This window comes from Anticarsia gemmatalis, chromosome 28 (assembly GCF_050436995.1).
Source record: "Anticarsia gemmatalis isolate Benzon Research Colony breed Stoneville strain chromosome 28, ilAntGemm2 primary, whole genome shotgun sequence".
NCBI classification, from domain to species: domain Eukaryota; kingdom Metazoa; phylum Arthropoda; class Insecta; order Lepidoptera; family Erebidae; genus Anticarsia; species Anticarsia gemmatalis.
Genome location: NC_134772.1, coordinates 2248164 through 2274711, shown reverse-complemented (window position 1 = coordinate 2274711; position 26548 = coordinate 2248164). Strand labels below are relative to the sequence as shown.

Below are 26548 nucleotides of genomic sequence, written 5' to 3'. Positions count from 1 at the left end.
TTACATCAATTATGTAAAAAAGCTATCTAATATATATTCACTAACCTGAGTATTAGCCTGCAGCAAGCTTCCACCATTAGTATTGACAACTCCATTATTGCACTGAGCCTTATGAACACAGATGTATCCTTGTCCAGAACAGGTCTGCTGCAAATCTCCACCAGTATTCTCATGAGCTTGGACATTTCCAGTAGCTTGGAACAGCTCATCTATGTTCTGTTGCGTTTGCTGCTGCTGTTCGAAGTCGTAGTCGGATTTTTGAGAATTCTGGATCAGGTTAACATTAGAACCGGTTGACGCGAATGGTGCTGGTGAGGAACCGGTGTAGCCAGTTGAAGCGAACTTGCTGGCTGAGTTGAAAGAGTTGAAGTTGCTTTGACCACCTCCTAAACCGGCTCCTTGGCCAGCAAGACCTTGGCCAGCAAGACTTTGGCCTCCGAATCCGTTTTGAGCACCAGCGAAACTGGATTGCGAGTTAGATCCAAAACTGCTTTGAGAACCGCTGCCGAATGATCCTCCTTGTCCAGCGAAACCAGCTCCTTGGGCTGCACCGAATCCAGCGCCTTGTCCAGCGCTGAAACCAGCTCCTTGGGCAGCACCAAATCCAGCGCCTTGACTACCACCGAAACCAGCTCCAAATCCAGCGCCTTGGCTCGCTCCAGCTCCAGCGGCTTCAAAACCTTGACCAGCAAAGTTAGCACCACCGCTTGTGAAACCACCGGACAGTTTCGAGAATTCTCCATTCAGGAAAGGATTGGCAGCCAAATCAAGACCTCCAGCACCTCCATTACTTGAGCTCGTAAAACTAGACGATTGGAATTTGCTGAACTTCTCAGAATGCCCTGAACCAGCGGCTCCAGTATTCTTGAAGGGAGAGTTTTCGTTCATCCACCAGAAAGGACCGCCGGCGCCAACTTTGCCTTCGAAGACACTAGCTGGATGGAACTGGAATTCACCGCCTGAGTTCGCAGCAGCTGCGGCGTTAAAGGCGTCGAGGTTTCCGAACTTTTTGACGAGTTTACCATCTTTAAGCTGGACTCCAGCACAGCCTTTGTCTGACGAGCAGCCTTCGAAAGACTGTTGTGTGTGTACTTCGGCATTTGGCAGGTTTTTGAGAGCTGCTAAGGCATTCTGATGGGTCTTAAGGCTTAAAGTCCCTGCGCATGCTGTGCATCTTTCCTTCCTCTCCTGAGGGTCTGATGGTTCAGCTTCTACCACCGGTTCCTTGCTTTTGGCCAGTTCTTTCACCTCTTCGGTGTGTTCAGGGTGAGCGTTGGCAGCGACCACCAAAATGGCTACCACTATTGGAAATAGTGGCTTCATGGTTCTGTAACAAGGAAAAAGAAAACATTACATTACGAAATAGAAAATATTTAAAAAATCATGTTTTTGGCAGAGTAATGCCCGGTTTCTGAGAACATGTGGCGGTAGTTTATCTATTCAATAGCGTTTTTTTATTTTTGAGTTTAAACGCTATTGAATAGATAAACTGCCGCTATATGTACCTCAGAAATCGGGCATAAGTTGCACAGTTTAGATATAAATGTGGCTTGCTAAATACATATTCGATTCGACATTAAATAGCCTAGCCGGGCGGCAAGACCGACTATGTATAGATGAACTCGGCACAAACCGAAAAAGTGAGTCGAGTCGGTTTTGTTATTCGATAAATATTGCCGGCCCAAACGTGCCGAACCAAATATGTGTGTGGCAAGCCTTGTAGACAACTTAACTACAAGATAAATTTACATGAAACTTATAGAAACAGCTGTTTAAATTTCAGCTGATAACCTATCTGATAGTTATCCAGTAGTTTCGAAACCGGACCTAATTCTTTCGATACATACAATAACAAAACAAAATCATCTATTTTTATTGACTAGTCTTTGAAGTGATCCCAAATCGTTTATCTTAAAACTATAATCTTTTAAAACGTATGCTCGAGTCAATCGCATGATAATTTGGCATTTATGTGTGTCTAACTACAAAAAACTATAAAGGTGTGAGCTTGTACAAGCGGAGCGATTAGCGATTTGATTTTTAAAGCGTTTTTTTTTACTCAATCGTTAACCGGTCTGTAAACCGATTAATGGGTTAAGCTTTGCTATTGGTTTTTCCTAATTTATATAAGAATATTTCTAAATCGAAACCCGGGGTATCGTGTCCGGTATATGGCAATAGACTCGCCCCTTATTACATGGGGCTATCAGTGTAAATGGCGAAACGCAGGTCATTTCATACACCTACGGGCATAACAAAATGTTATGATGTATGCTAGTAAAAAGTTGTTGAGCGCGTGACTAACTAACAATGCAAAGCCAAAACTACTGCTGAAGCTGAAATTTGCAAGTATATTCCTTAGAGAGTACAAGGGTGTAATAAGAGACGATTTTTAGAAATTCTACTTTAAAGGGAGTAAAATTCTATGGCAAAGCTGTGGGTGATAAGTCATTATATTATACTAGCTGACCCGGCAAACGTTGCTTTGCCATAAAAATTTAATAAAAAAACATTATCCAGCGGACAAAATTGTGAATCTAAACCATTCTCAGATCCCCTTGAACACACACAAAAAATTTCATCAAAATCGGTCCAGTCGTTTAAGAGAAGTTCAGTGACATACACATTTACGGAAGAATTATATATATAAAGATTTTTTTAAGTAACTTTTCAACAAGAACATTTCTTCCCGCTTTCTGCTCGGCACAAATAGTCACCTAAATTGATTATTTTTAGTCTCTATGCACAAAAAGTGAAGGGACCTGATATTTTAGTATATTTCCGTAGATGTAACGATAATACGTGGTTTGATTCACAAGTGGGTAGGCAGACGTGATGCTAATCACATGCAAATGGAATTATTGGGAATTTAAACTCAGTTCACGGTCAAGACGTCGCTCAAATTTAAGTTAACGTTTAAATTTTGTAGCGTTTTTGGTTAACGAAATATGTTGAGTACTTTTGAGTGTTAATTAAAGTTCTGCTTAGTTTTGAATCAGATGACCGTGTATGAATTGTCCAAAAATATTTATATTTATTTATTTATTTATTTTAATTAAAATTAGCTGATTAATGCCCGGTTTCTGAGGTACATTTAATGGTAGTTTATCTATTCAATAGCGTTAAAACTTGTATAAAAACATGCTATTGAATAGATAAACTACCGCTAAATGTACCTTAGAAACCGGGGGTCAGTCACTTTATTAAGTTAATTCTGAAAACTGGTTTAAAAGATGAAAGTCTGTTAGTCTATAACGCTTTTATTGCTAAACTAATGAACGGATTTTGATGACTTTTAAAATTGAGGTAGTTAAAAGTTTGGGCACATACATAGGCCTTTTGTTTTCCAAATTTACCCCAAAAATTTACGAAAAAGGGGATAGAAGAAAAAATATTCCCGTTAAAGTACAAACATACAAACATACGGACAGACGTAAAATTACAAATTAACTTGTATTAATATAAAGTAACCTTGAATTTCTCAATATTTACTTACAAGTTATATTATGCGTTCAAGAATTATGTGTTACACAAATACTAAGAAAAAACTCAAGTGCCTTCTTAAATATGTAATATTTTGTGGCTTTTAAGTAAACATTACGACTGTTTCTTGTTAATAGGTAAGCAGAAATGTTACACGTATTATTTTTACAAATTAAACACAGTTTTTTAAGTATGTTTTAGTTAAAATTAACTTGATTTTATTTTAATAAGTTAATTGTTCTTGTAATACATTACAATTGTAAATTATAATCTATCGTTTACTCAAATCTCATCATAATCGGTTCAGCAGTTTAGACGTGAAACCAAAATATATTACAAAACTAGCTTATAATCTCTGTTTTATTTGCAAAATGTAAAAAGTAACCTGTGTTTTCTCCTAGAATGAAACCTATCAATTTCATAAATTTTATCAAAATCGATTCAGCCTAAAAGCGCAACATACTATTAATAAAATCAAGTTTGCTTCTCATTTAGATAACAAATGCAGTATTTTGACATTTAAAACCTGCAGATTATTATTAAAACTGACTAATCTTTAATGAGGTGCTTTAAAGTAAAAATCTTTTTATTTTAGTATGACATTAAAAATGTTTGCTTGATAACGTTTTTTTACAGTAACTTAGTAACACAATTAATTATTTTTTAAGGATAATTTTGTGCATAGGAATTTTTGGACACTCTTTTTAGCACCGGTTTCCATACATACATTTATACATAGACACATACATACAAACATGAGAGAGAATACACTTTTTACAAGTATTAGGTCGGGGAAAAAGTCTTTTCGCATTATAGTATGTATGAACTTGTAATAAAATCTTTTCTTTACACAAAAAAGCTCGATATTTGGGTACCTCACGAGCTCACTGAAAGAAACCTAATGAACCGTGTACTTATTTGTGATTCTTGAAGCCAAAGAGATTTTATTACAAGTTCATACATACTATAATGCGAAAAGACTTTTTCCCCGACCTTAATACTTGTAAAAAGTGTATTCTCTAAGCCTATTACTCAATTCGTCTCGCTAAGCCCACGCGTGGCACGTCTGTTGAGTCATAGCCTGTAGAGGTCAAGATCATTTATAATATTGCAATATTACGTACATACATCCCACTGCTGGGCAAAGTAGGTAAAGAATACCTTCTTCCGTTTGGCCCATATGTGGTATTGTAAAAAATAGGTTTTAATCGTTACGTTATACTTCTTATATATAAAATTTCCATGTCACAATATTAGTTAACGTGCTCCTCCGAAACGGCTTGACCGATTCTCATGAAATTTTGTGAGCATATTAAGCAGGTCTGAGAATAGGCCAGCATCTATTTTTCATACCCCTAAGCCCCCTTTGCCGGGTCACCTAGTTTTTTTTATAAAAAATCACATCGGATCAAAAAGTGCAATCAAAATATCTATACTAATATTATAAAGCTGAAGAGTTTGTTTGTTTGAACACGCTAATCTCAGGAACTACGGGTCCGATTTGAAAAAATATTTCAGTGTTAGATAGCCCATTTATCGAGGAAGGCTATAGGCTATATAACATCACGCTACGGTCATTAGGAGCGGAGTAGCAACGAAAAATGTTACAAAAACGGGGAAAAAATTGACTCATTCTCTTAAGTGACGCAAGCGAAGTTGCGCGGGTCAGCTAGTATATAATATAACTCAAAGGTGACTGACTGACATAGTGATCTATCAACGCACAGTCCAAACCACTGGACGGATCGAGCTGAAATTTGGCATGCAGGTAGATGTTACGCAGTAAATGATGTGTGCAACAGGTAGATGATAGCAAGTAGGGTGTAAATATAGATAAACCACTTCGTGGCGCAGTGGATTAGATCGCCACGCAGTTACCCAAGCGTCGATGGTCGTGGGTTCGATTCCCACACGGAACAATTATTTGTGCGACCCACAAATAATTGTTTCGGATCTGGTCGTACTTAGTGATCGTTGTTTGTATGTTTGTAAAAGTCCCCGCAACAAAAGAGCAATTTATAATGCGAGGGTTGTGTTAAAAATAATACTATAGAGAATTTTGTTTCTTAAGAATTATGCAGTAAAGAGAGTTTATAGCAAGTAGGATGTAAATACCTCTGCCTACACCCATAGTCGTGATATTATGTTAATTATCCTTCAAAAGATGAACAATACTGTCCAAACAGCCGGAGGCATGTCATTGAGCGGACAAATATTTGTCCAAAGCTTTGAACCAATATTGGCCGACCTTGGCTCGTACGTGGGTGAGATGGGGCCGGTTTCTCGGTGTTCTTCTTAAATTCAGATTATATTATTACTTTATTATCGCTAACTTGTTATGGAATTGTAGAATAAGGTGTTGTGTAGTTTAACTTAAATATATTTATCACACAAACTTTTTACACGATCAAAATAGCAGTTTTGCACGCGACTTCGTCCGGGTAAAGAGTATCCTATGTGTTCCTTATCTATATTTTCTTAATTCAGAATAATAGAGATAAAAAAATCAGTTAGGTACGATTCAGACCAACCGGCTAGCGTCGGCCCGCATCGGAACGGAGCCGTACGCGTGCCGCGGCAGCCGAACGTGTGCCGCGGCAGCCGAACGCGTCCGTCGGAGCTGTACCGCTACTGCGGTATGCGTACGGCTGCCGCGGTAGCCGCACGCGTGCCGCGGCAGCCGACAGCGTCCGCTGGAATCCAATCATATGTCTGGACTAAAGAAATTAGTTTTTCTTCCGTATCCATTTTTGATTTTAATATGTTAACTGTCGCTTGAAGAACACAACTTCAATGATTCGCTAGTTGCTGCACCGTAATCTCCGTTCGTATTTCACGACGCACAGCTGACCGGCTCCGAACGGACCCGACGGCAGCCGATTGGATGCCGACGGCGCCGTTCGGAGCCGGTCGGGGCCGGTCGGCCGTCGCGACAGCCGAACGCATTCTACGACAGGTCGCGGCAGGTCGCGACGCGTCGCGGGATGCCGACGGAGATAGCTATGCGTAAGTTGCTTGCAAATATGAACTGTATTTACTGTTGATACATTTCAATGTTCTTTACCGCATTGTAAAATGCCGCCCGGCCCGGCCCGACGCGAGCCGGTTGGTCTGAATCGTACCTTAAAGTACCAAATTTCATTAAAATTCGTTCAGCAGTTTGGGCGTGATTGAATAACAAACAATCGTTCGTATTCATTTAGATGATAATCCTATTAAAAATATAAATTTTGGATCTAAAAGTTTGTATAAATGAGCGTATGTTATGTATGTTAGTTGCGCTTTACCAAAAAAAATATACGGATTTTGATAAAATTGATCATGAGTAAATTTGAAAAACAATTTGTTCCTTGCAAGAATCGAATTTACGACAACCAACCACAGCACTAAACATACTTATCACTTTAACCGCTATACACAATGATCGATCAATCATCCCACAAGAATAACGTCATAACGACCATTTCTTTGACAAAAAGTGAAATCATTATATGCTTATATTATTAGCACTGTTTTGCATAACACAGTAATGAAAATAAGCATTGAATATAGTAATGTAACTGTGTAGGTGTGGCTAAAACCGTGTTTCATAGAAAAAGCTATAATATAATATAAAGTATGTTATTCATTTTTTTCTACTCGTTGAAAAAAAAATAGACAAAATAAATTAATATTATGGGACTAAGCAAAGCTTGTACTGTAGTAACCAAATAACTAAAACATACTTATATACTTCTAAATACATAATTATATAGATACATTAACAACCAGGCTCAGAAAAATACTCGTGCTCATCACACAAATATTTGCTCCGAGTGGGATTCTAACCCACAACAAGCGACTTCTACGATAATTACGGCGGAGTGATAATTTTAACCACTGCGCCAAATGTACAGATACAGTAAAAAGTATCAAATAATTTTTTTTTAACTCATTACTATCCCAATGCTGGGTTAGGGTCTCCTTCAAATTTGAGAGAGAGTGTACGCCATGATATACATAGAGGTCAAACTTAGAACCTACTTTTTAAAAGTCGGTTACAATTCTAAAACAAACAAAGTCTATTGTATACTTTTCATACAACCGCATCAAAATCAGTTCAGCCAAACACGAGATAACAACACACATACAGACTAAATTGTGAGCCAAATTTTTAAAGTCGGTAAAAACCTATCAATCAGTAACTCCCCTATATATTTTGACACGCATCCATATTTCATGCTTGTGTAACATTGCTTAACCTTTAAACTAATCAATCAGGCGCTGACAGCTTAGAAGCCTAGTATTACTTAACTAGCAATAAATAAATTTAAATTATTCAAACTTAATGAACTATACGAGAGATCTTCAGTTGAGAAATTCATTTAATTAGACGGAATCAAGTAATTTGATATCATTTTAATTAATTTTGAAGGACAATTTTGTCATTTTTCTGATGTAAGTTTCATTTATTAAATTACTTGCTTCAAAGTATATTATCAAATACTACTAAATTCTTTTAGTCTAGCCTTTCTTCCAACTATGTTGGAGTCGGCTTCCAGTCTCACCGGATGCAGCTGAATACCAGTATTTTACATGTAGCAACAGCCTATCGGACCTCCACAACCCAGTTATCTAGGATATAACACGATACCCTTCGGTAAGACTGGTTATCAGACTTTAAAGCTTCTGACTACTAGTAACGACTCTCAAAGATCTTTAAAAACGACAGCCAGGACCCACAATTAAACGTGCTTTTCGAAACACGGGTGAACTCGATATGAATAAGATCGTCATCCATTCACAACACAACCTCGGCAAGCATAGCTTAACCTCAGATGGCGATTTGTCAGGCTTTTATTGTGCCACTAGCTCCTCATGTCTCTATCTATCTACCTACCTACCGTATGGTTAGTGGTCAACCTAGTGTCAAAGTTGTTCAAGCCGCCCGCAAAGCCTTTGGCGTGGCTTAACAACTGTTATCTTAGTTGACAACAACCGGGACCGACTTTTTACGTGCCCTCCGCAACACTGAGACGCCCAGTTCAAATACCACTATGCGGTCACCCATCTATAGAATGACCGCGCCAACGTTTGCTTAACCCACAGTTAACCGAACGGTGGTGTCTCCAATTTGATATAAGTCTATTAACAAGAGTTATTAAATACGGTTTCCATATCATATCTGCGACTGTAGTTAAGCCCTGCCCACTATTGTACTTTCGTTCGTCCTCGCTGCCTACTCAATGCGTATAAGACGACCTAGGACGCCCTGTACTGTAGTTTAAGCACTATAGATGGGCCTTTTTTTTTTTTTTTTTTAACGTGGCTAATGCATTAAGCATACACCTGCACCCTGGGTGGAGTGCAGGGTTATGTGGGGCTCTCCCGCCAGAAGGGCAGGCATACCCACTAAACCGCCACGTGTGTCCTCACGGCCGCTTGTGGCGGCGTGCGGCGGGATAACTGCCGAAGCATGTACCACAAGCCGCACGCCTCGCGGACACCCCAATTTAGGGGTTCCTCACAGAGGCTGCCCAGCCTTTAACTCCACATGCCGATAGGCCGAACACAACAGCGTATCGGCAACCCTCGAGAGGACCTATTAACTGGACGGCGGCGTCCCCATAGCCGCCGCCCAAGGTCCTCACTAAGGGGGGATGCGCCGATCGTGCGCCAGCCGCCGGCGACCTGCCCGGCGGCGACGCATCTGGGCGGCAAGAGGATCAACCTCGCGCGCCCTTTCGGCCTCCTCCTTCCGCGATATCACCTCCTGGCTAAAGGTCGACATCGCCCTCCATGCCGAGGCGTCGCACGCCATGGCCCTGACGACGGCCGGCAGCGACAAATCGGCGCCCACCACCGCAACAAGACGCGCCCTCTGTTCAGTCCACGCCGCACACTCCGAAAGCGTGTGCGCTGCCGTATCTTCCACTGCGCCGCAATGATGGCACTCTGCCGTCGGCTCCCTCCGTGCCACCTTCCACAGGTATCGACCGAAGCAGCCGTGGCCGCTAAGGACCTGTGTAAGGCAGTAAGCGATCGTACCGTGCCCCCTACTTGTCCACTCAGAAAGGACCGGCCGGATGGCGCCGATGGTTAACACCCCGGCGCTCGGATCCTCCAGCCGCTCGGTCCAGGTCCGGAGAACATCTCGGCGAGACTCTTGTCTCCACCGTGCAATGGTCTCCAGCTCCAGACCGGTCCCCCGGGCCCTGGCCTCCGCTGTCCGGCGGTAAACGTCCGCCAAGACTTTGGCTTCCAGATCCCACGGGGGAGTCCCCGCGAGGACGCATGCTGCCTCAAAGGACACGGTGGCGTAGCCCCTCACGGCCCTGATGGCGAGTACACGCTGTGGCCTTCGCAAAACCGCGATGTTCTCGCGGCGCAGCGCGTCAGCCCAGATGGGAGCACCATAAAGGGCCATGGATCTCACCACACCCGTGTAGAGCCGACGACAAACGTCACCTGGGCCCCCGATATTTGGAAGCAGGCGCCCCAGGGCCCCTGCAGCACCAATTATTCGAGGTGCTAAGCGTCGAAAGTGGTCTTTAAAGTTCCACCGGCTATCCAGGACGATGCCGAGATACCGCATCGCCCTGCCAATGCCAATGGTAACCCCTCCGACCACTATATGCGCCCCGTCTGGCGGCGCATTTCGGGGCCCGTGGAAAACGATAGCCTCAGACTTGTCCAGAGCAACGTTAAGGCCAAGAGCTCTGATACGGCCGACAATAGATGCGACGCCCGCCGTGGCCAAAACAGCCGCCTCGCGATGGGTATTGCCGTGGGCTGTGACGAGGGTGTCGTCAGCGTAACATGTTACGCCGATCCCTGTCTCGAGCTGAGCCCGCAGCACCCAGTCATAGCCAATGTTCCACAGAGTCGGCCCCAAAACCGACCCTTGTGGAACACCGCACGTGACTGCCGTCCGGTACCACCGATCGCGCGCCGGGTAGACTATGTACCTGTCGGAGAGGTAAGAAGACAACACCCTCCGCAGGTACTCCGGCACGCGGTGGTATTTTAATGCCTCTTCAATACAACCCCAAGGGAGTGTGTTGAACGCATTGGCGATGTCCAAGGATACCGCCACCACCACACCTCGCCCCTCTACCGCCTCCTTGGTCAGAGCGCGCACCCGCGAGACTGCGTCAATGGTTGATCGACCCCGGCGAAACCCGAACTGACGTTCGTTCAGGTCCGGCCCATGCTCCTCTAAATGTTCTGTGAGGCGGGCTGCCAAAAGGCGCTCAAAAAGCTTACCCACCTCATCGAGCAGAACAATAGGCCGGTACGCCGAAGGCGAATCGTGAGGGCGCCCTTCCTTCCTAATAAGGACCAATTTTCCGGACTTCCATTGACGCGGAAAACAACCCTGCTCCAGACACGTGGAGAACAGCTGCAGCGCACGGGTCTCAAGCGCGTCAGGCAAGGCCAGCGCCCAGATGCGACCTGGAATGCCGTCAGGCCCCGGGGCAGTATTACGACCTTTAAATTTGGCCACCGCCAAACGCAACTCGGTCAGGGTCAACTCTGGCATGACCGCCTCCTCCTCAAGGACTACTCCCTCCGCTGTCATGGATGGGGGAGTGTGCCCTCCGCGGTCCGGGAACAGTGTGGACACCACTTGCTGGAGAAGTTCCGGCTGGAGGCTTTCCGTCACGGGAGGAGCCCAGGGGCGTAATTTCGCCCGCACCAGTCTGTAAGGCCGCCCCCATGGATCGAGTTCCAGCGTTTGCAAGAACTCCTCCCAGGCCGTCCGCTTGGAATCCCTTATAGCCGCTGTAAGAGTCTTACGGCACTCTACGTACGCGGCATAGAGTACCGCCTCGCGGGCTTCATCGCGGCGACGACGCCTGCTGCGGGCGTACCGGCGTCGTGCCGACACGCAGGCTGCTCGCAATTGCGCAAGTTCCGGTGACCACCAGTACGCCTGGCGTCTCGGCGAGTTTAGGCGAGCGCGCGGCATGGCCGCATCGCAGACACTCGACATTGCGGAAACCAGTCCGGCGGCCTCCGACTCTATATCAGTCGGGCCCTCCGGCGCACTGCTCCACGCCTGCACTAAGGCGGCCTCAACCAGACGCTCGCGATCGAGTCGACCCAGCACCCACCTCGGACCAGCCTCACGCGGTGCTCGATCCGGAATACTCAGTGTGGCTGGAGAGGAGAGAACCTCAAATCGGATATACCGGTGATCTGATAGAGTTTCCTCCCCTTCCAGCACTTGCCACCCCTGGACACGTCGCGCAAGGGCAGTACTAACTATCGTCAGATCAACGATCGAGCCACCATTATGTCGCATGCATGTGTTGACCGAGCCCCGGTTCGCGAAGACCAGCCCGGATGCCGCAGCCCACTCCTCAAGGGCTTTACCCCGCACGGATGTTGCCGGGGAACCCCAGACCTCCGACTTGGCGTTGAAATCCCCAGCGACTATCACTTGAGTCTGCTGGCCCCACCTCACCAGCCTGCTGACCTCTACGAGGAACTCCTCGAAGTCGGATAGGCGGCAGTTGGGCGTGCAGTAGCAGGCGACGACAACGATTGTCCCTACAGACGCCGCCACGCACCCCCTACCCTTCGCTACCTTTTCGAAGGGAGGCGAGCCAGCGGAGGTCTGTCTGTAAAGAGCCACCAAGCCGTCCATATCCCCAACCCAGTCGTCGCGGGAAGGAATTCGATACGGCTCAGCGACTACTCCTATATGTAATTGCCACTGCGCCATGCTTTGGACAAACAGGTCCTGAGCAGCGGCGCAGTGGTTCAAATTCGCCTGGAGGAAGCACAATGTGGCCATATTTATGCCACGACCATTGCGACTTCTTCCACACCAGACGGTTCATCTCGACCCCTTCCGTTAATTGTAGAAGAGGGCTTCGTGGTCAACTTGAGCTTAGGATTGGCGCACGCCGGACCTCCCAGTTTATGCCCTGCTGTCTTTTTGGCAGCAGCGCAGATGACGCAGTTAGGCTTTGCGGAGCACATGGCCGCCTTGTGGCCGAGCTGACCGCAGCGGAAACAGACATCACTGCGGTCAACCTCTGAAATGCACTTGGCCCTTGTGTGGCCAGTGCAAAGGCACTTATAGCATCGGATAGGCTTGGGCTCGGCTACCTTAACTCGAGCCGAAACCCAGCCCACTAACAACCTGCCGGCCTCAGCCACCTTTTTGGCAGCCGCGACCGGGCACCGGATCCAGGCCGTACCCAGGCCCCTCGGGTCCCGTTGGACCTTCCCGCAGGAGACTGCCTGCACGCTACAGCCCCCGGCACGCGCTACAGCTGCCGAAACCTCCTCGGGGGAAGCTGAGTCGTCCAGGCCCAGTACCCGCATCTCTGCGGACTTAACAGGCCTGGAGACCTTTGCGACATCCCCTAACTATAGATGGGCCTGCATTATTCATAGGTGTTATGACAAATCAGTGTAGAGGAACTATTGGCTAAGTAAGTAACAGACGTAAGTTTCGATCCTTCGATTATGCTTGCCGAGGTTGATGTGTGGATGGGTGGCCATCTTATACATATTGAGTTCCTCCTTGTTTAAAAAAGCATGTTAAATCTTTTTGGCTTCAAGAATCACAAATTAATACACGTTTTAATAGGTTTTTTTCAGTGAGCTCGTGAGGTGCTCAAATATCGAGCTATTTTGTGTAGAGAAAAGATTTTGTTACAAGTTCATACATACTATAATGCGAAAAGACTTTTTCCCCGATCTAATATATTGATATTTTTTTAATCTGGGATTCCAAACCAGAGACTACACAGTAGTAAAGACTACAGTTTTAAGAAATTAATTCAGTCCCTTAGAAAGTTTTGGAAAGTAACAATTTAAGAGCCTTGAAACCTTACAACATTGTAATGAAGCCTTTATCACAATACTTTCATTTTCAATGAGTGAAAGTTTGTAATACATGTGTGATATCATCCTTGTATAGTACTAACTTCAGTCTGTGACTCCGTCCGCGTTATTTTTCCGGGGTAAAAAGTATTCTATGTGTTAGTCTAGGTTGTAAACTATATGTGTGCCAAATTTCATTTAAATCAAGGTAGTAGTTTTGAAGTGATTGAGTAACAAACATACACCTATACTTACAAACTTTAGCATTTATAGTATTATTAAAAGTATAGCTTTTGCCCGTGACTTCGTACGCATGAAAAGATTCGCAGGGTGAAAGTATACCTTATGTTAATCCAGGTTATAAGCCATTTAAACCATTTATTTTTGTTACACATAAAGAAACATCACAAATACAGAACTTTATAACTAGTCAGTACATTTATGTGCAACAAAGGACTACAGCTCAGTAAACTATTTGTATACCAAATTTTATCAAATTTCATCCAGTCGTTTTTTCGTAAAAGAGTAACAAACATATATCCAACTATTCTCACAGACTTTCGCATTTATAATATTAGTAGAATTTAATGAACTGTGCCTCGATTCTCTATTACTATCGACTACCGACAACCGAACTGTCATCGAGAAATTTTGTATGAAAGTCTGATCAGCGCCTCTGATGGGTGTCGTAGGAAACATTTTGGCAGTACATTCTAAATGTCAAATGTCGATAGCTAGCCGGTTGTCGGTAGTCGATAGTGGTAGAGAATCGAGGTATTGATCAGCGCCTTTGACGGGTGTCGTAGGAAACATTTTGGCAGTACATTCTAAATGTCAAATGTCGATAGCTAGCCGGTTGTCGGTAGTCGATAGTGGTAGAGAATCGAGGTACTGAAAAATACTTATCTAAAGGGCTAAGTGTGTATTGTCGTTTTCTATGTACTAAGTAAATATGTACTTATGTAGGCTTACAAGGTTTGTGTGTCAAGGTCATTGAACCGTATTTAATAAAAATATTTGTTTTAAGAGAATCCCCGTATTTTGACAGCCTTGATAAGTGTTCTAAGGTCGATTCCCGGCTAATTACTTAATTAGTTTAATTAGATAAACGTTTGTTTATTAGATTTCTCACAAAAATAACCTTTAACCGGAGATCGTACGTAATTTTTTTTCCAAAAAATGTTTAGTCATTTTTGAGTTTGTATAATATTGACTTTACTTAAAATAATTACTATGTTGAATAAAATAATAAAGAGAATTTGTTTATATCGTTAACTGCTAGTTTTTATCCGTTACTTTATCCACGTGCGAAGGTTTCTCGGGGTTTAAGGTATCCTACATTTTAATCCAGGCTATAAACTAACTGTGTACCAAATTCATCAAAATCTGTTCAGTAGTTTTGGGTAAAAAGGAGGAAATCTTTTGTATGAAAGATCAACAATAAAATATTATAAAATGGAATTTAATAAATAATAAATAAATCATTTTATTTTCAAGCTACATATATTAAGTATATCATCACTATGCTAGTAGCACTTCACTTAAGCACAGTGTCTTTGGTGCTATCCTGTGGTATAAGTGTGGTATAAGACGCCTATAGCCAGTTGCGCTCACCGGTCGGTAAACGATCTGTGGGTTAAGCAACCCTTGGCGCGGTCATTCCATAGATGGGTGACCGCATAGTGGTATTTGAACTGGGCGTCTCCGTGCTTCGGAGGGCACGTAAAAAGTCGGTCCCGGTTGTTGTCAATTAAGATAACAGTCGTTAAGCCACGTCAAAGGCCTTCGGGCAGCCTGAACAACTTTGACACTAGGTTGACCACTAACCATACGATAAGAAGAAGAAGTTCGCGGAAGCGACTTAGTTATTCAGTTTACGTTCGCAGACGAAGTCGCGAGCGGCCACTAGTATCACATGCAGTTATTACTTACACCATCTTACAAGCTTGAATATAAAATTTTGGCTTTTGTCAACATATTGAAACATGACTTATACAACGATTCATTATCTTCGGTATTTCTCCCGTCAAACAGGTTCGATGTTCGCTTGTTTACCTTTACTGACGTAACCGTTGCGCAGTGGTTACAACACCCACCCTGCGGAATTTACCCATCATCTATACTAATATTATAAAGCTGAAGAGTTTGTTTGTTTGAACTCGCTAATCTCAGGAACTACTGGTCCGATTTGAAAAATTCTTTCAGTGTTAGATAGCCCATTTATCGAGGAAGGCTATAGGCTATATATCATCACGCTACGACCAATAGGAGCAGAGTACCGGCAAAAAATTGTTACAAAAATGGGGAAAATTTTGGCTCATCCTCTCTTATGTGACGCAAGAGAAGTTGCGCGGGTCAGCTAGTTGATAATAAAATATTCATTTATGTACCCATAGCCAGTTGCGCTCACCGGTCAGGTTAAGCAAACCTTGCCGCGGTCATTTCATAGATGGGTGAGCATAGTGGTGATTGAACTGGGCGTCTCCGTGCTTCAGAGGGCACGTAAAAAGTCGATCAAATAAGATAACAGTCGTTAAGCCACGTCAAAGGCCTTCGGGCGGCTTGAACAACTTTGACACTAGGTTGACCACTAACCATATCATAAAAATTGACAAAAATTGTACTAAGCTCAAGAATATTTGAATTTATTTATTTCAATATTTTTACATAGTCGCAGAATATAATATTTTGTATAATTTTATTAGTATAATCTATTATTTTAATGCAAAAAATCAAGACTTAGCATTAGTAAAAATCTGACAACTTAAAAGCGATTTGTTTACCTATTATTATTAAACCAGAAACTTATTATTACGAGAATTTATATATAAACATGATTTTATAAAATCATTTTTATTACTCAAGTCAATTATTTAAAAATAAAACAAATTGAATCAATATATTACCTACTCACACTTAACAGTTTTAAAAAAACAAAATAAATAAAAAGTCACGCGAACTTTTACTTAAATTTACATATTCATTTTAATAGTGGTCTTTGGAAAAATCTATACTAATTTTTAAGTCTAAGTTCTAAGTTTGTTTGATTGTTTGTTTGTTTGTTTGAACGCGCTAATCTCGGGAACTACTAGTCCGATTTGAAAAAATATTTCAGTGTTAGATAGCCCATTTATCGAAGAAGGCTATAGGCTATATATCATCACGCTACGACCAATAGGTGCAGAGTACCAGTGAAGAATGTTACAAAAAAAAAAATATGATTTTCTTATGTGACGCAAGCGAAGTTGCGCGGGTCAAGCTAGTTGTATGAATAAAATATTGCAATAAATAAAATATCACGAAACATTATTACAACTGCATTTGCGGCGCAGTTGGTAGTGTATCCGACTGCTAAACACGAGATCCTGCGTTCAATTTCCAGGTCGTACAAAATGTTATTAATTTAATTCTGTTGTTCTAATTTAACTGCACGTTTGGCGCAGTGGTTTAAGCGGTCACCTCGCCGCAACAACCAAAGAGACACGTGTGGTGGGTTCAAATCCTACCCGGGACAAATCTTTGTGTGATGAGCACGAGTATTTATTCTGAGCCTGGATGTCAATTTATCTATATAAGTATGTATTTAGAAGTATACAAGTATGTTTATCAGTTATTTGGTTACCATAGTACAAGCTCTGCTTAGTTTGGAACCAAATAACCGTGTGTGAGTTGTCCAATGTAACAGCAAAGGAGTATTTCATACATATTTACTTACATTTTCTGTTATCAAACGGATGCACTACCGAATGCTTAAAATGAAATGTAAATTTAAAGTACATAATTACGTATGACGTAATAATGATGACATTTGTCAATAATCAGACAGTAATAATTAATAATTGTGAATTATTACTGACATTGACGGTTCAATGTCAAGATTTTAAAGGCTTTTAATTAAGCATGATAATTTTAATGTCAAAATATTTATTTATTTGTCATTCTTTGTGTTATAGCCAAAGGATTACATACATCATCAGTCTAGCCTTCCTTCCAACTATGTTGGAGTCGGCTTCCAGTCTCACCGGATTCAGCTGAATACCAGTAATGTACATGGAGCGTCTGCCTATCGGACCTCCACAACACAGTTACCTGGGTTATAACACGATACTCTTCAATAAGACTGGTTGTCAAACTTTCAAGCTTCTGACTATTGTTAAAAACTGTCAAAGATCTTTAAAAATGACAGCCGTGACCCACAATTTAACGTGCCTTCCGAAATACGGAGAAGCTCGATATGTATAGTATGGTCATCCATCCACTGATCAACCTAGGCAAGCGTAGCTTAACCTGAGAGATCGATCCGCGTGGCTCTTGTGAATGTCTTCCAGGGAAAAATCTTTAGGTATATTTTAAAAGTTGCATCATCACACTGTTTTCAAAATTCAATTAGTTATAATGACTTTAAATAAATGGTCTTTTAAAGGCCTTAGACCATTTGCGAAAACTGCGAATTCTTAATGGATTAATGACAATAGGTTAATGATAATTGACTCAGGCTTTGAACCTGTGACCATGGAGGTCATTGCCTTGTATTCTAGTAGGTTCGACCACGACATAAAATTAAATTTTTAACTTAAAATAAAAAAATTGAAGATTGTGACATTGATGACGTCAAAAAGGTTTTTGAAAATTAAATCTTTATTGAATTTCTATAACTATTTTGTTTTTGAATGCAATTTATATCTGGGGGCACGGAAGTGCCCCCGCAAGTCGAGCAAAAAAAAGCGGCACGGCCGTAACATCCTTTTCTCGAAGCAATTCGGGCTATTTTTGACACCCCTATAATTTCGTTGTGGATAAAACAAGAAGCCTGGATTTTCAGCAACTAATCAGTCGTTGTATAAATACGATATGTTTAAAATTTCAGTCAATTTGAACCAGTAGTTTAAGAATGACAACTTGTTAAAATTTTGAATTTTGTCACTCACTGATTCACTGATTCACTGACTCACTGACTCACCGATCATCAAAAGTCTAAGGTACTTCTAGCAGACTTAGAAGCTTAAAATTTAGAATACAAATAGGGTTTAGTGTCTTAATCATGGGAAAAATCCAATATTTTCTAATTTCGGTCCAGTTTTCTAAATACACCAACTGCAACAATAACTTTGTAATCCCATATAAATGTATAAGATTACAAGGTTACATTTGCAGTTAAAGAATTATTATTACTGTAGAAAATAAAATAAATAGGTGTTAATAGGTACCTACTATATGAGGCATAACGGGAGGGGGTAAAGGGTGGGTAAGGGTGTTTAGCCCATGAAACTGAACAACATTCCCATAGGAAAATATGTTGAATTATGAAAAAATATAACGTCTTTCCATACAAATTGGACTTATGTTCGCTCTACAAAAAGAAGTGAGATGCCATCAAAAACATTCTGTAAAAACCTCAAGTCTCGCCGTAAAAAGTTGTGAGATCTGTATAATACCAAGTCGATTAATCTATTTAGTCTCTACTTAAAGGACCTTCTGTCTTAAGTTATTACGTATGTTATTATCATGCCAATTTAAAAAAAAATACCTTTAAAACAAATAGATCGACTTGGTCATCGCAAGAAAACACAAATTCGCCATTAACATTTCAGGAGCATTAACTTCTCGTCGTGCTGTCTAGTGTGATACATACTAATAATCAAATCATGCGATGGCCAAGTCGATCTATTTGTTTTAAAGGTATTTTTTTTTAATTGGCATGATAATAACATACGTAATAACTTAAGACAGAAGGTCCTTTAAGTAGAGACTAAATAGATTAAAAATTGGCAAAGAATTTTTTTTTACAAGTTGATCTTAGTATGGACAAAACACCATTTCTTTTTTTTATGTTTTTACGTTAAATAAGTAAAATAGCAAACGGTTTTTTTTTCTAAAATGAAGTCTCAAATTGTTTTTTCTTTGCTTTGTCGTATTTTGGTAGATTTTTTTTTATGAGTGAGTTTAAATCAAAATAATTTTCTCTTTACACCCGATTCTATTGTAGAAGCAAAATTTTCCTTTTATTCACATTTAAATTGGATTCCGAAATCTTTGTTACAAACTACCATTCCAAAACTAAACTGGTTAAATACAATTTTCGTAATACCTTTTATAAATGTAACATTTAACTTATTCAAACGATGGTACCTCAATGTCATCGATCACCATAAATATTTCAGTTATAACCAGTTTCTATGGTGTTACTATGGTAATATGGTCCTTGACTCATAATGTGGTATATTTTATGGAACCATAAGATACACGATAAAAGGATTGATCACAATTTTAAAGAATTTCTGAGAGGATCTTGACCCCAAATCGCTTTTTGATTGATGATAACTATTATTTTTAAATGTATAATACGGTATGTTTGTTTTGTTATCATGCTAAATTGCTGGACCAATTTTGATAAATCTTGTCTAGTGATAGATAAGGGAGAATTTAAGCTATTTTGTTGTAAGCAAACAAGATTGATGTAGCCGCAGGTTTAGGCATAAGTTAGTCAATAATGGTTGTCAAGACATTGAATGCAGGTTCAATTTCCATGCAAAGTAATTTTTTGAAGAACAGTCAAGTACTTTTAATTACAAAAAATTAACATAATCCATAATCTACACAAACAAATGTTTAAAAAATTTAATATTCTTATACTTTTTTTCAAATATTTATTTACCGGGAATCGAACTCTACACAAAGTAATCAACATTCGCATGTAATTAATTGGCTAATTATTGTTATAATTGAAGTCTTTCCGTACATTGTATTGTTCAAGTTCAAATTAATTTCTTTAATTAATACCAACTTCCTGGCTTTTCTAATTAGAGATAGTTTATTCAGTAATTACCTTATTATACCACTTTTATAAAGAGAAGGGTTAAGCAACCTTAGCGCGGAGATTGTATAGATGGGTAATTTGAAGCAAGCTTTAATTTAATTAGAGTCAAACCTTTGTTTGATCTTTTGACCGCAAATGATCATAGTGATCTATCAACGCACAGCCCAAACCACCGGACGGATCGGGCTAAAATTTGGCATGCAGGTAGATGTTATGACATAGACATCTGCTAAGAAAGGATTTTGATCAATTCTACCCCCAAGGGGATAAAATAGGAGATGACATTTTGTATGAAAATTCTGCCTTAACAAACCACGCGAATGAAGTAGCGGCAATAAGTCCTTTTATAATTAACTAGCTGACTCGCACAACTTAGGTTTTTTACATTTTTTACTGGTCCTCTGCTCCTATTAGTCGAAGCGTGATGATATATAGCCTATAACCTTCCTCATTAAACGGACTATCTAACACTGAAAGAATTTCTCAAATCGGACCCGTAGTTCCTGAGCTTAGCGCGTTCAAACAAACAAACTCTTCAGCTTTATAATATTAGTATAGATATGTAACATGAAAGTTTCAAAGTAGTTTAGCTGCCACTTTAATTCAATAAACAATTAAGTTTTTACTACTAAACCACTGCGTAATGAAAAGTTCCTCATGCATTAACGCGTGTTATAATAACTCTATCATATCATATTTATGTTAATTTATAAAGTATCACGTTTTACTAGAACGTGGTATTTCGGTAGCGATGATTATAATCAGTTTTAAACATAAAAAGTATAGATTATAAGTTTATGAGATGAGTTATTGTATAACTACTTGATTTTGATGGTATTATATTTCGTTCAAAATTTATTATTTTTGTGGTAAAACAATTCATTATTATTATTGTATTTTTTTGGTAGTTAATTTATCTATATAAGTATGTATTTAGAAGTATATAAGTATGTTTATCAGTTATTTAGTTGCCATAGTACAAGCTCTGCTTAGTTTGGAATTAAATGACTGTGTGTGAGTTGTCCACTGAAATTTAATTTTTAATTATTATGAAAATTACTACGTTCTGTCCAATCCAAGTATCCAGGTTATGAGCTGCATGTGTGCCAAATTTATTTCAAAAATATTAGTGGGATAATAAGATTTTAAAATCCCACTAGGTAATATTACTACGAAAATAATTAAGGGTAGAAAAATATGTTTTTGTTTCTTAGTCTGATTATGCATTTCTTTTAAAATAACTCGTTGGATTTAATAGATTTTGAGGACTAGTAATTAGTCCACCACGCTAGCCACATATACATATATTGGAGACATTACCTCAAGAACTGTGTTAAACAACTCTCAGGCTCACAAGATTTCGTCACGATGTTTTCCTTCACCGTTATAGCAAGTGACAATCTTTGTGAGAAAAATATAGTCTACTAATTTGTGAAATACACAAGGCCTAATATAATTTAATATAAAAAATAATAGACTATTCTAATATTGTGCAATCGCCATATAAATAAAATCATTGTTTCCAAGTTTCATATTATGATAATTTATACAATATAATAAAATGTTTCTAAAAGCATTGGAGTTTTATTGCTCTAATATGTTTTAAAACGTGTGACTGTTGCCCAATTTATGGTCATAAGGTCGGTATTGTCCTATGAATGACAAATACGATGCAAAATCAAGGCTTTTGAGTATACGCCATTTATTTTGCGTACGTGTTTCGGAAGGCACGTTAAATTGTGGGTACTAGCTGTCATATTCAAAGATCTTTGACAGTCGTTAACAGTAGTCAGAAGCTTGAAAGTCTGACAACCAGTCTTACTAAGTATCGTGTTATAACCCAGGTAACTGGGTTGTGGAGGTCCGAAAAGCAGAGAGATATTGACAAAAACATGTTCGCAAACCTTGAAGAATGTCATCAAATGTTAGCATATTTATTTAAGTTGTTCCATAAAAAATAATCGCCGTGTGAATGCACTATAAGACACGCAATAAGAAAAACATTAATTTAATATTCTTTATATTCATTTTCCACGTGTATCACATGTATAAGAGTCTTATAGCCAGTTGCGTTCACCGGTCGGAAAACGATCAGTGAGTTAAGTAACCTTTGAATCGGACTTTACAAAGATAGACACTTAGTGGTATCTGTAACGCAATTCTCTTCCACTATCGACTACCGATAACCAACCCGTCATCGAGAAATTTTGTATGAAAATCTGATCAGCGCCTCTAGCAGACGCCGTAGGAACTATTTTTGCAATACATTTTAATGTCAAACCCTCGATACTCGATAGTGCTGACTGTAGAGAATCGCGCTACTGAGATAAGCGTCTCCGTGTTTAAATAGCGCCATTCTGTACAGTCGGTACTGTCAAGTATCGACATTTTGACAATTAGAATGTACTGCCAAAATATTTCCTACGACGCCCGTCAGAGGCGCTGATCAGATTTTCATACAATATTTCTCGATGACAGGTCGGTTGTCGGTAGTCGATAGTTGTAGAGAATCGAGCTACAAGTTACAGTTGTTGTTTAAGATAACAGTCGTTAAGCCGTGTCAAAGGCCTTTGAACAACTTTGACACTATGTTGACCACTAACTGTTTATCAAATAAAATAAATAATCATTTATTTAAGGTTAAAAGCGCAGGTCAGAAAGACCTTAAATATAAAAATCAATATTAAAAATCTATTTTATTATCTTAAATGCAATAATAATTCCGTAGCAACAACTAGAATTTAAAATATCAACTTGGAATGAAAGTTTAATGGCAAAAGGTTACAAAAGTCAGACAATATATAATAAATTTCGTTTATATATATGTATTATTATATGTTTTTATTATTGCCCGGTTTGACATGTTTCTGAAATGATCACGATACTATTTACATAACTAGTTCATAACACCTTCTTTTTGAAAGATTAATGATATTAAGTCGCATTGTAAAACACGTGATTTTTTATTGCTTGCCAACCCGGTAGATATTGTTTTGCTTAAAGAAGATCGCGGCAATTTTTGATAACAATAATCGTCATACTATTTTTGTTAGTTTAAATAATAACTTAATGAATCATATATTGAAACAATATATGTAATACACTAGCTGACCCGCGCAACTTCGCTTGCGTCACATAAGAGAGAATAGGTCATAATTCTGCCCGTTTTTGTAACATTTTTTACTGGTACTCTGCTCCTATTGGTCGCAGCGTGATGATATATAGCCTTCCTTAATAAATGGGCTATCTAACACTGAAAGAATTTTTCAAATCGGACAAGTAGTTCTTGAGATTAACGCATTCAAACAAACAAACTCTTCAGCTTTATAATATTAGTATAGAATGGTATAGATAACGTGAAAATATGTTTACAAGTACAGCGGCTTATCACGTATCTCAGTTGACAACTATGGCAAACTAAAGGTCACTTTTCAGTACATTGCTGCTTTGACGTAACGTGTTAATCACAATAATCTAAGAGAGAAAGCAATGTAAAGATAGTAGTTTTTTATATTTGAAATTCAAATAGGTACATACGTGATGCATTGCAATTTCTGATATGAGTCTAAAAGATTTGATTTACTCCTTAACTACTCGCAAAAGGAAAAGTGTTTGTTTGTTAGTAACCCTACCACAACTCAACCGCTGAACTGATTTTCATAAAATTTAACGTGAAGATAGTTTTAGGCATAAGCTTAAACTAAAACTACTTGTTTCATTGAAAATCAGTCTTTAAATACTAAAAAGGGGACGAAATATTGTACAATTAACCTAAAAAATTCTTCCAAAAGTAAGTACCTATGTATTTTTATTTTTTAGTATAATCTACGTGAATCGGGCATTCAAGGCTTTCTACTAAGTTAACGATTTTAAACTGTCGCGACTTGTACACATAATATTATAATGTAACGGGTCTTAATCGCGATTGAACATTAAAGGTTAGAATACCTTATATGTTCACCCGACGTTTCGATCGCATTACAACGACCGTGGTCACGAGCTGACTACTAAGTTGTCGGGCTATACTAAACACAAAAAGGTAAATCCTAAGATCTACTAAATTATAAAATACCATCATCCTTTTATGATAACGGAAATATACAGAACAATAAATTTATAAAAATATTTTATAAAATATGGCGGATGACATATCGATAATAATTTTATGATTTATAATATTATATTATATGTTTATTATAATATTTATTATGTGGGATTTTGAGGTCACTGGTCGTGTGGGACGGTTGCTAAGCCCAAAATGGTGAAAAAACAATAATAATTTTAATATAGGTCAGATTGTCTTGTGGTATAATATATTGTTTACGTGTAAGGATATAATCCCTGTGTTCATAAGAAGGATTTTTGTACATAATAATATATATGTATATACGAACCCTCGCTGTTATATACGAAAATGTATCGGCTTTGCCATTTTTAGAGTGCAATGAGCTATGGAGTTTTTGGCAGTTGCCCTCACCGGTCGGTACATGATCAGTAGGATAAGCGACCCTGGCACGGTCATTCTATAGATGGGTGACCATATAGTGGTATTTATCATAGCGTCTCCGTGCTTCGGAGGAAACTTAAAGTCAGTACCAGTTGTTGTTGGTTAATATATCAGTCGTTAAGCCCTATCAAAGGCAGGCGGCTTGAACGACTTTGACACTAAGTTGACCACTAACCATACGATAAAAGTAAATAAAAAAATCAAGTGGGTATTGAACTCATGCCCAAAATATTTGTCTCATGCAAGTCTCGAACTTGTAGCATAGGTCTAGACGTAAAATGACCATTTTAACCACGATTTATTAGTATAGACTTTGGTTTTTACTACTTTCTCTAGTCCAAAATCTATCCTCAATGGTTCTTATTTAAGACTACTGTAACTATACAAAGCATTAGTTACTATTAGACTAAAAGATTAATTTGTAGAAAGTCGTTCGAGTTGATTTAAAAGGTATTTAGTTGACCAATAGGTAGTTAAGTTGGCACCTTTCACGCAAGTGGTCGCAGGTTCGAATCCGTGGCAACACACCAATGACTTTTCGAAGTTATATGTGTATTAGAAATAATTATCACTTGCTCTAACGGTGAAGGAAAACATCGTGAGGAAACCTTGCATGCTTAAAATTTGTTTAATACATTTATTGAGGGCATGCAAAGTCCCCAACCCGCACTTGGCCAGTGTGATGGACTCAAGGCCTAACCCCTCCCCCTCGTTTGGGAGGAGACCCTTGCCCTGCAGTGGGACAGATATGGGTTATTAAAAAAAAAAAAAAGTTGACCAATAGATTTGTCGTGAAAGCTTTTGATAAGCATTTTTGACTTTTGTTGTACCTATTTCCAGAAAAGAAAGTTTCTGTAGCATTCAGGCAAGCCTGCATAAGCCTGCGAATCCGCCAGTTATATACAAAAGCGAGTGTACTACTGTATATAAATATAGGCTGATATTTTTGACTGCCTCCGTGGCGCAGTGGTTTAGGTCATCACGCCAGCACCACTGCGTCGTGGGTTCAAATCCCACACGGAACAATTATTTGTGCGATCCACAAATAATTGTTTCGGGTCTGATTGTGCTTTGTGTCCGTTGTTTGTATGTTTGTAAAAGTCCCCGCGACACAAGAGCAATTCTTAGTGTGGGAGTTGTCTTTTTAAAAGAGAAAAGAGAAAGATATTGCATATTTATAATGTTTATTTTTTTATTAATTGCATATTTGGTCGTGGGTTCGATTCAGACACAAAGTTAGCTACTTCGAATCTATTCATTCCTGTTGCATTTTTGTTGGTAAATAAAAATGTTCAACAGATTCACCATAAAAAGTTTTAAATCACAAAATACATTGCATACAAGCCATCCACACGGATCCGGTCGTTGCACAACTTATTTTGAAAGTATAAATTGACACTAGTGTTACGCGTTGCTTCGGTCATGTGATAATAATACCGGTTTTAAAGACAAGCACATCCTTGGCTTTAAAGTGCGATATTTTAAATATCAATAAAGTTAACTTGGTGTGTAAGTTGAAACTTTAATCAACGGTTACCACGCGTTTTATAAAGATGGGTGGCCGTTTTGATATTTGAGATTAGTCGCTAATCTACCGGTCTATGTTGAAGGCAGCTTCCAGTCTCACCGGATGCTGCTAAATACCAGTATTTTACATGGAGCGACTGTCTATCGGACCTCCACAACCCAGTCACCTGGGTTATAACACGATACCCCTCAGTAAGACTGGTTATCAGACTTCCAAGCTTCTGACTTCTGTTAACGACTGTCAAAGATCTTCGAAAATGACAGCCGGGACCCACAATTTAACGTGCCTTCCGAAACACGAATAAAATGGTCATCCATCCACAGAACAACTTTGGCAAGCGTAGCTTAACCTCAGAGATCGATCCGCGCGGCTGTTGTTAACGCCACGAGCT

At 39.6% G+C, this 26548-nt stretch overlaps 3 protein-coding genes across 3 annotated transcripts in view; all 3 read right to left on the bottom strand.

The window, feature by feature from the left end:
• The window catches only part of LOC142984784 (uncharacterized), a 391275-nt gene that overhangs the window by 225933 nt on the left and 138794 nt on the right, over positions 1 to 26548 (bottom strand). The gene's annotated exons all lie outside the window — the stretch shown is intronic.
• LOC142984921 (uncharacterized) overlaps positions 1 to 26548 on the bottom strand; it is a 78433-nt gene that overhangs the window by 41454 nt on the left and 10431 nt on the right. Inside the window, exon 2 of the mRNA XM_076132804.1 lies at positions 46 to 1327. Coding sequence (XP_075988919.1) covers positions 46 to 1323 — 1278 coding nt within the window. The 5' untranslated portion in view covers positions 1324 to 1327. The remainder of the gene's footprint in view (positions 1 to 45; positions 1328 to 26548) is intronic.
• LOC142984736 (uncharacterized) lies at positions 12268 to 12801 on the bottom strand. The gene has a single exon (XM_076132493.1). It carries the CDS (start codon positions 12799 to 12801, stop codon positions 12268 to 12270), a length of 534 nt encoding a protein of 177 aa, XP_075988608.1.